The sequence below is a fragment of the Corvus brachyrhynchos genome, unplaced genomic scaffold, assembly GCF_000691975.1.
Source record: "Corvus brachyrhynchos isolate BGI_N302 unplaced genomic scaffold, ASM69197v1 scaffold255, whole genome shotgun sequence".
NCBI classification, from domain to species: Eukaryota; Metazoa; Chordata; class Aves; order Passeriformes; family Corvidae; genus Corvus; species Corvus brachyrhynchos.
Genome location: NW_008238358.1, coordinates 2,165,404 through 2,175,701, shown reverse-complemented (window position 1 = coordinate 2,175,701; position 10,298 = coordinate 2,165,404). Strand labels below are relative to the sequence as shown.

Here is a 10,298-nt window from a genome sequence, read left to right as displayed (position 1 = left end):
AACAGACCAGTTCCCCAGACAGCAATTAACACGTGCTCACTTACTGCAACAAAGTACCTGGTTCAATTTGTGCAATTGAGAACCTTGGCTCTGTAGTGATGTGTAGATTATATGCTGGCATTCCTCTGGTAAAAGGCAAGAACGAACAGAAATAACTATTCAGAGATCAGCGTGATAGGTAGGGTGTCTGGATTCTAGATTCCATTGCATCCGAGAGCTTAGGAGTAGTTAAACTTCTCCAAAGTTTTCCACCTGAGTCAGGGATGGTGGCAGTTCCTAGTTTTTAAGAACCACTGAGAGGCTGCACTTGCTTTTGTTTGCAAATGTTCAGGGAATATCAAGCAGACATTAAGAAATGGTGCTAAAGTAGAGGGACACTGGAAATCCACAGAGCATCCAAGTTTTCACCAACAAGTCTTCTAGGCTCCTGCAGCTTGCTTTATGGTTGGTAGCAGGCACTAGAGCTGCTGGCATGCAGGCTATATTTCTCTACAAAAACACTGCTATTTTCAGATTACTCCTATGCTCAAATTTTTCTGAGGTGCAAAAGCAGTCAATCTCCATGTAAAAGCAGCTGTCATAACAGCGTACTGGCTGAGGGCAGCTGCAACAGATGGAAATAACCACACTCCTCAGACCATGGATACCATTTGTATAACAAGATATCCTGGCTCCAGAGTTTCAGATCAACCCACAGCCCTTCCTGCAGTGCCGTGTTCATCTGTGGCATAGGGTCCTAGGAGCAGGATCCAAGAAGTTGGATGAGTACTGGGAAGACAAATCCACTGAGAGTTTTTATAAAAAGAGACAAAACCTCCTGCTCAGAAAACCTCTTGAGCAAAAAAAAGCTTGAGGTCCTGAAGTTTGAATGAGATATTATGTATATTTGCTTCATATCTACCCTTCCCTCAGTGCCTACTCATGGAAGTTGCTTGACAGATGGCCCATCTGACCTGTGATGGCTGCTTTACTTTTGTTACAATAAAGACTTTACATGTACCTGCCCTACTCAAGTTCAAGGTCTCTCAAGTTCCAAACTTCATTACCAAGTCCAGTGCCCAAAATATTAATCTGTGAAGGACCATGTGGGATCCAAAACACAAACCTGCTCCCCATGGCAAGCATGATCACAGAGAGAACAAAAAAAAGTGTAAGAGTTCTGAGCCTGACAAAGATCTTTGAGAAATGCAAGCACAGGCCTGCACATTGGAGTTGTTCCTGTAAGTGAATTCAATTTGCTTAGCATTAATCATCAGAAAGAAGTTATTTTTGATACAAAGAAAGCATACAGGTGTTCAGAAACAAGACTCAAATCACACTCTTCCCTCAGTCTACTTTCAGTGTTAAAGGGTGCAATTTCCTGGCTGAGGAAGCACCTCCAAGAGAGAGGCTGACAATAGTGATACCATTTACAACACCCATTAGAAGCACAACTAGAGCTGTGTAAAAACAGAATAGCTAAATATTTGTCCCTGAAGTTTTGCAGTTTCATGAAATCACCATACAAGACTCATAGTGAAAGACATATGCAAGAAAGCCCAAAACAAGTAGCATTTTGGCTGAACAAGAAGCCAGTAAGACAAAATGACCCAAAATTCCTTCACACAGTATGAGCAAGAAACATGAAAATGCACTGCACATGAATGTATTTTGTGAAGGTTGGTTCAAAGGTGGATGTGGAAGGTGAGAAAAGGAAGGCAAGCAGGAGAGAAAAGATGTCACAGTTACACCCTAGCAAAAATAGCAAAGATGAGAACAGCTGAGTGAATGGCACAAACAGCCTAACATGGATATCCAGCTTCTTGTAGGCAAGTACATTTATACACATCTTTAGATGGACTACCAACAAATTAGCAGAGGGGGAACCTCAAGTGGTTGTTTTATTATCTCTCTGATAAATTTACCAAAGAAAGCCTATTGTGTACTTGAAAGATTTCAAATACTAAAACAGTTACACATAAAAATATTTTGGTTGTGTTTTCTGTCCGGCTAATTTCCCTTTTAGCTTTTCAACTGCTGAGAGAGACCTTAAGTTCGTATCATCTTAGACTTTTAAGATGTCAGGAAAATAAGTTTGAAATAACCTATTTCAAAAAAATCTAAGAAATATCACCAAACAATACCACTGAATTTAAGTATTTCTAACTGGATTTTACTGCTGCTAAGATATAGCAGCCCAGCAGACCTAAATTGCTCAGTGGGCTAACTTGGGTTGGACAGAGGAGTCTTGTTTTGTTACAGTATCTTTAAGACATGTGAAAGCTCCAGCACAATTCAGATGTACGGGGATTATCCCTTTCTTTGTTCTACATTACAGAAGATTTATAGGAACCCAGGACTGGGTGCAGGAGATGGGCACAAAGTTGAATGAATGTGTGATAAAAAGAAGTCATCCACAGAGCTATCAAAGAGCAAATGGGATTTTTCACTTTCTCCAAATGCTCCCAAAACTTGTCAAAAGGCTGCTAACAGGATACTTTCAGCATGAAATAATGATAAAAGTTGCTTCCCACTTCCAGAGTCCCAAAGGGACATCCACCATTCTCTAATACTAGAGAAAGGAAGACAGCAGTAATGGTCTGCACATCCTATAGAAAATGGATATGAGCTAGTCTTAGGGCTCAGTAGAAGAGTCCCTATAGACCCTTGCAGTCTTTGGATTGCTTTGTACAACCCAGGCAAAACCAAGTCAGCTTTCAAATACTTTCCAGTGTGATTGGGACTACTTTTGTTTTATTGCAGATGTCTTTCTTTGAGGGCTGCTCCTGTGACACCACCACAGACCCGTCAGACCTGCATGCCCACCTCAACTGCTGACAAGGTGGAAACCAGCTGCTGGATGATCTATGAATGTCCCGACTACACAGGCCATCAATACTTCCTGAAGGGGGAGTCTCTTCTGACATCCAGCATTGGGTGGGCTTCAATGACTCCACTAGGTGTTGTTTCATCACAGCAGTTAAGTTTTCCATATTGTCTCCATGTATGTTACTGCTCTCATTAGAATCAGAGCACCACATCCCATTTTGACAGCTCTGGCCTAAGGAACTTCTCCAGGGACCTCTGCAGAGGAGAGGAGTAGTTTTACTACTCACCAAGTTCACCTAATGAGGTTTGGTCTCTCAAAGAGGTAGGTAAGTAAATTTGGATTCTCACCCAAATAAATGGTTGATTAATACTCAAGTGTGGGAGGGGAGGAGTTAATGGTATCAATTTTTAGTTTAATAACATGTCTATTATTTTATATATATAAAAGCACTTCACCAGTCTTCTAAAACCACTCGGGCTCTACATGCTGTACTAAACATCACAAGGACATTCAGTACAGAGCTGAAAACCACATCTCCCATGCCCTAGTCAATGCTCTTATGTCATGACAGGCTTAAAGTTGATGACTACACTACTGCAGAGGCAACCTGACACATCCCATTGTAGAGACACCACCATGTGTTTGAGCCAAACATTAAGGCATATTTGCTTCATGATAGGTTATTTCTGAGTACTTCAGGCCAGAATAGATCTGTGTTTTTTCTTTCTAGACTCATTCCCTGGAAGGGTTTTACTCAGAGGGGAGAAGTTGCCAAGATGTGAAATATCTCAATACTCACACGTAAGACTAAGGAGTTGAAAATTGGCCCAGGAGTAGGCTCAGTGCAGGAATATGTCCCTCCAATATTCATAAAAAAATTAGTTCATGCATGTTATAAGCCTTATGCACAATTCACAGTTTCCCTGTCCAGTAGAAGCTACATAGATCACCACACAAGTTTCCAGATACATTCCATCTGCATAGGATAATGCAGCTATTTTTTCCACTGATATCCAATTCTGGGCTTCACTTAGCTAAGACAAATTCTGGGGCCAGTTGCTAAAAGCAGTGCACTCTTGTGTCCTTACAAGTGGTAGAGGGAAAGAAGTCACAGGTAAGGAATCTGGGAACAAGATGGACTGAAAGAAAGTTGACTTGGGAGACCAATGAGAAGTATTAAGAAGGAGGAAAGAAACTGAGAATTAGTATGGGGGTAGGAAAAAAAAAGCTAAAATTAGGAAGGATACTAAAGTGTTGTTTGGTTTGTTGTGGGTTAGTGTTTCTGGTTTTTTTTTATTTAACCTGTTGGACATTGCACAGTAGCAGCAATACTCTAGTGTCTATACAACTGCACTCAAGCACCTGCAAAAACTGTATTGCACATTGATGCAAAGCAGCAAGTATTTTTCTATAGCAAATCTTTTCTGTGCTAGATACAAGAGTCAGAGACAGCATTGAAACAGTTTATCATCTCAGTAAATAAAAAGCAAAAAAAACCCACCTGCCCGCTCAAGGCTGTACAAGAAAAATCCAGTTATGATGTCAACATCTGAGAAGATTGAGGACATATGACTGCTGTAGCAATCCAGGTATATCACTGAGTTTATTTTTTTACCTGCATGCAGAGTTGCTAGTTGTCCTAGCAAGTGCAGTTCTGCTCTCTCTGGAACAGAAAGGAGCACTGCTCACAGCACTGGTGCTATAAATTAAGACCCAGTCGCATTTATTCCTGCTAAAGTGACCTTTCTGCACATACTAGTGGCTATTCACTGTCATGTTGCTAGCATCAGTAGCATCTAGCAAGATGTAGTCACCTAGAACTGCCACTTGACATCTTGTTTATCCATGTTTGGATTTGCCTTTGCACTCCCAGGAGCACAGCAGCTTCAGCAGTCTGAGGAATGACTTGAGAAGCAGGATGTTGAAGTTCATGGATAACTGCCCATCTCTCCAAGAGGGCTTTCACTACACAGACATCCAGACTTGTAACATATACAGGTGATTCACCAAATGGGATGCCATGAGTGCCAAAGTTGGATCCTTCCAACAATAGGGGATATTTTCTAACCAGCACTTTCCTACCTGTATGTTTGAAAATAGCATCTTTGGAAAAAAAATATTTCAGATCTTAGAGAAAAAAATTCTTCATTTATGATTATGGAAATCCCAAACGTCACCTGTAATTGAGTTCATGGATTAACTCCATGCTTGCATTGATTATAGGATGTACCTTTCATCTTGAGTTTCTCCACAACAGCAATGGCTTTCACAGAAATATTTCTTCTGTGAGTGCACTGGCAAGTTGACAGCAAACAGTATCACCATGGAAATACTGCATACCAAGCCTCCAGCTGTGAGACTAGATGACTTAAGACAGAGCAAGGCATTTACAGTTTTTATCAAGTTTATCAATAAAAATAATATCTAGCAATGACTATTTGAAATGCTACAGATACCAAAATAAATCTTTCAGTTAGTTATTCACTTCAAGATTAAGAAAAACCCAACAAACAGTCTTGGTGGCCAATAGTTCCTGCTACCATTTGGCATTAAATCCAGATTTCTGCACAGGATTGAATTGCTGCTACTTCCATCTTAAGGCCTACACTATGCCCTTTTGTTTAGCCAGGACCTCACACCATTTGGAGGCATGAACTCATGTTGACCCTCCACAGCACAGAAGTAGCAGCCTTCCCTAGGGTCTGGGGCTAGGAACCAAAAGAGAGACACATTATGTTAAAGATTATACAACCAGCTCAGTGTGCAAGTGGGCCCCCACAAGTCTTTCACATACTCTAACAGCACACTGTTTACACTACACTGTAGAATCTTTAAAACTCCATTTCAAGTTTTACAACAGTAGCAATCATTCAGGCCTCTATACCCTTTCTGTGCTCAGGAGTTAGGCTAGCCAAGTCCCTGGGATATTCACACGGGCACACCTTTGGTTTCACATTCCACTCAGAAGCAGGCAGTGTGTTTTCAGCCAATGTCTAACTCCTGGGAGGCTGTGGTACTAATATTTTGCAATAACCCCACCTCTAGTCAAAGTTAGAGCTTTCCTAAGCCCATTTTCCCTTAGTTGCTTCCATTCATTTGCCTTCTTCCCCAAATCAAGAGAAGTTAGGCTCCAAGTTGCTATAGCAGGCATCCCTGAGAAAACCTTACCCTGTTCAGCTAAGAGGGAATCAAATTCAAACAGATCAACAGAGACTACTAACCCCTACATATCCTTCAGTCTTGGTTACTGCTATGTTGTTTTTTTCCTGACATACTGATTGCTTTCAGGAATCAAGCTGCAGATACATACTGTTGAGCACTGCAACATAATGAAATAATTCATTAAATACCCTCATAACTAAAGCAGAATGATTTGAAGTGCAAGTATGGTAACTTCACTGATCCCTGGCACTAAGATTGTACAGTAAAGGATGGCTTACTTTGAGTGAGAAATCAGTCTGGTGAAGGAAGGAGAACACTTTTATGATGCAATTTTGTGCAGTAAGAACTGGTGCCTTCAAGCATCTGCAAGAGAAAGACAGCTGTAGCACAAATCTACATGTTAGCTCTTGCATAGCTAATCTAAATGACAGCAGAGGAGAGGGGCAGTTCTAAGACTCAACTCTCAGCCATGAATTTTCGCTGTTTGTTTAAGAACCTAGGCAGATCAAAGTATATAAACACATACTATCTATTTAGTCTGAAAGGGTCTTTAAGAGGAACCCTACATAAGAACATTCCTAGCACAGCTGCAAACTTAAGGCTTGTGATAAGGGAGCCCATACTACAAAAAAGGAAGCAGAAGAGATCAAGTCACTGTCTGGGCCTTTTACAATGGTGGAGTCATTACACTGAAGGCCCCCCGTGGAAACAAGCCGAAAGGACAGGCAAGGACAAAAACACTCACCAGGATCCCAGGCTGCCCTGGGGTAAATTCCTTTCTGAATTTAAGTCTGGTGAATGGCTTAAGCCTGCATATCTGAAAGCAGGGCGGGCAGGGGGACTTAATGCTATTAGCCAGGCCATCACCTCCCAGTTTTAGCTGTGGCCAGTCTCCAACACTTTGGAAGAAAGTAACTAAAATCCCTAGATACCAGCTTATATATCAAGAGGCAAACAAAATCCTTCCCATTTTCAAATTTTACAAACAACTAACAAGCTCTGAATACCTCGGGTACAAAGTGAATATAGTAACAGAAGGAAAATTAAACACTAAGTTTGCTGACTTACATAACAGAATAATTGTACACTCATCTGGCAATCATAGCCAGAAAAATTCACCCTCCACAAAACATCATCACAGAGGCCTAGACATCTTAGAAGGACCAGCTTGCCTCTTTCCGATAGCCACACAAATCCAATCTCAAGTTATTTTGGTTTGAATATATAGAAACTAGCATCCAAAAAGTCTTATTTCTTTACATCCAGCAAAAGGTATTTTGATAGTGGAAGTTTTACACACAGCCACAAGGCCATTTGTTTACTTACACTGTCAAGATTACTCCTTGCTTCTGTGCAAGAGCCTCTTTGTAAAAAAAAAGGTGGAAAATTTGAGGGGCAGGTTCATTTTGAAGTTGATGTCTACATCCATTTCTATTTCAGGTCTTTATTGTTGGTAAAAAAAGCATTAGCTTTAAGACATCAAGAAAAAGCTCAGCTAAAAGACTCAGCATGATTTCTGTTTGTCTGGGGCTTGGTCTCAGTAGAAGCCTTAGGGCCAAACAACAGGGCTGAGAATATCTAAAAGTCAGATTTTTGCCTGTTTCATTTGCTTCCACAGAAAATAAGCATAATTTAGCAAAAGCAGTACTATAAGGTGTGTGGCTTTTCCTGCCACTTCAGAGGTTCCTGGACTCAAAGTTGCAATCCAGTGTCGTCCATTTCTTTGTTAAATCTTTCCTTAACCCAAAATTAATGCCTTCTCCTTATCCACATCCTTCTTTCTACCCATTCTGTTACCTGGACTTGCTGACAAACAAGTTCACTCCATAGTAAAATGACTGAGTTACTTATATACAGCTCCTGATGAGAGACATTAAAACCCACAAGTAATAAACAAAGTATGAGGAATAACCACTGTTGTAGACAGTTACCACAAGACAGCAGCTGAGGGACAATGAAATACTCATGAACACTGCCTACCTGACTGTTTAAGGTCCATGAAATGATACATAATTATGGAAGAGCAAGCAATGAAAAGTCTAACAATTAGCCTTCACAGCTGAAACAATCCATAAACGCTCACATTTTAAAGTACCCATACATAGCTGGCAAGGCTTCTTTCTACACCTTCCTCAATTCTTTGATTTCCATATCCTTTGCTGAGTCTTCATGTACACTGAAATATAAATTCACTTAGCATTATACTACACCTGCAGAGACAAACCTGTAACCCACTTTTTTCCACTGACCTCTTTCATTATTGCTCATGTATCTATGTAAGAAAAAACTCATAACAAATAATGTCTGTCTGAACAGGGAGAGAGTAAACTTGACATACACCCAGTGATGCAGACACCCAAAAGCCACCTCAACAACCTTACAGGGAGCTTAGGAAAACCTCTAGAAGGTCAGACCAGGAGACCACTCACCCTGAATGACAAAGGAACAGACTGTTCTGTTGCAAACCACAGACGCTTTACTTTCCATCTAGAGCACCTATATAAGGCAAGAACTGCCTACACAAGCAGCACTGATTGCCTAGGCCTACTAAAATAACTACATTGCTACAACTCCAGCAGAGTGGAAAATGGCTGCTTTATAGTCTGGGAACATCCTAATTACGGGGGTGGCAGCACTTAACCAGGGAAGAGTCTCCCATTTCTATCAGAGGATGGTTTTTTATTGCTTCATTGAAGCCTGCTGCAGGACTGGTGTGTGTAGGAGCAGCTGCTCTTACAGGAGTCAGTAATGCAAAAAAGCAGAGCAATATCTGAAGGGAGGATTGGGATTTTTACATGGCTTTGCTAGGGCCTGACTTCTTTGAAAGGAGCAAGTTGTAAGAGAAGTTTGAAATAAGCTGTTGTCTAGTCTAGGAAAGGCAGCAAAAAATGTGGTAAGAGCTTGTAACTCAAAAGACCTGCTATAAGGAGCTTCCTTTTATCAAATTACTGTGGAAGGGCCAAATAACAGTGGTTTGCATTTCCTAGAAAGGTGATGCAGGTTGGCTGTTAGGGAGAAGCTCCTAGCAGTAACTCAAGCCCTGAGGTAAGTCTCTCAGGGAGGAGGCAGGCTCTTTTTTCCTAGACACACTTCACCGAAGGGGGCCCAGGGTGATTTAAGCACAGCAGATCCTGCCCTGGGGACAGAGCTAGACTCTAAGCTCTTATTTTTTCTTGATGGAAAAAATTATGTTACATCCTCAAGGCAGCAGAATATTGCGGCTAGCATCAAGTACCAGAGCACATGTATCACACAACTAAAAATAATTTTACAGTCTCATTTTTGTCAATGTCCCTTCATCCGTGCTAGATACTATGTTTAGATATTGCAGTAAAAGATACTTCTACCACTCCCACAGCGGCGATCCACATGAAACAACATTGAGCACAGATTAGCTCTTAAATTTCTCCAGGGAAACTTCACTGATCTTCTAAAACAAGACAAATATGCAAAGGCTTGTTGCAGGAACATATCTCAATCTGTCTTTGGGCTCTTGGTGATACTTACCCATCCCTAGAAAAACCTTATGTAGCAGACACTACAATGATATTGCACAGTCACTTCCTTTGCAAAGGATTCCCAAACCTTGCGTTAAATCGTTGCAAAGGTGTGAAAACCCCCTGAAAGTAATCAACTGTGTAATGAATGGCAATGCTTCATTGCATGAAGCTGTATGAATCCAAGTGAGGAGATGACCCAGTGGCAGAAGGACCGGGGCTGTGGCCAAAATTTGCAGGACTGTGATTCTCCCAGCAAACTAGAGAGATGGCCCATGTCTCCTTAAACCTCCTCCTCCCTGCTTTGGAGTCTGACACAACAGTAATTTCCAGCCTCACTTTCCAAGGGAGCAGGTGGACACGGAGGGAAGCCCATTTCCCGGGGAGTGCCCTGCGAGTCATGCAAAGAAGATCCTGTTATTGAAGGAGCAGGAGGAAAGTCCTTCACTGGAGTGTGGTGCCTTGGCTGCATCAGCACGGGCTGGTGTGCTCGGGCACGGCCACCTGCAAGCTGAGGGAAATCTAACTTTTCTGAGGAAATCTAACTTTGGTTCCTTAGTCCTATGCAAGCTCTGCATACAAGGTAGGGGGCTGCTTTATGGGGGCAGCAGGTTGGATGTGTGGATATATCCACGCTCCGCAGGTCGTGCAGGCAGCCTCTCTAGAGCATATGTAAAACACGTGTATGTGCTTGGTAACCTTTATTACTTGTGAAGCAAAGCAGTGCGGAGGTTTCCTGGGTGCTCAGGGTGTGGGTGCTGCTTCTTTGCGGGCACGCTCCTGGTGCGGCCTGGCAGGGACGGCCGGCTCTGGGGCTGGGGGGCCGCAGG

At 41.9% G+C, this 10,298-nt stretch overlaps 1 protein-coding gene across 1 annotated transcript; it reads left to right on the top strand.

Annotated features, from left to right (window-relative positions):
- Nucleotides 1-4,693: 4,693 nt before the first annotated feature.
- On the top strand, nucleotides 4,694-4,862 carry LOC103616619 (gamma-crystallin 1). Its single transcript, XM_017735642.1, is given in 1 exon segment — nucleotides 4,694-4,862. A coding segment is annotated over 1 exon segment (135 nt). The 5' UTR covers nucleotides 4,694-4,727.
- The last annotated feature ends 5,436 nt before the right edge of the window (nucleotides 4,863-10,298 follow it).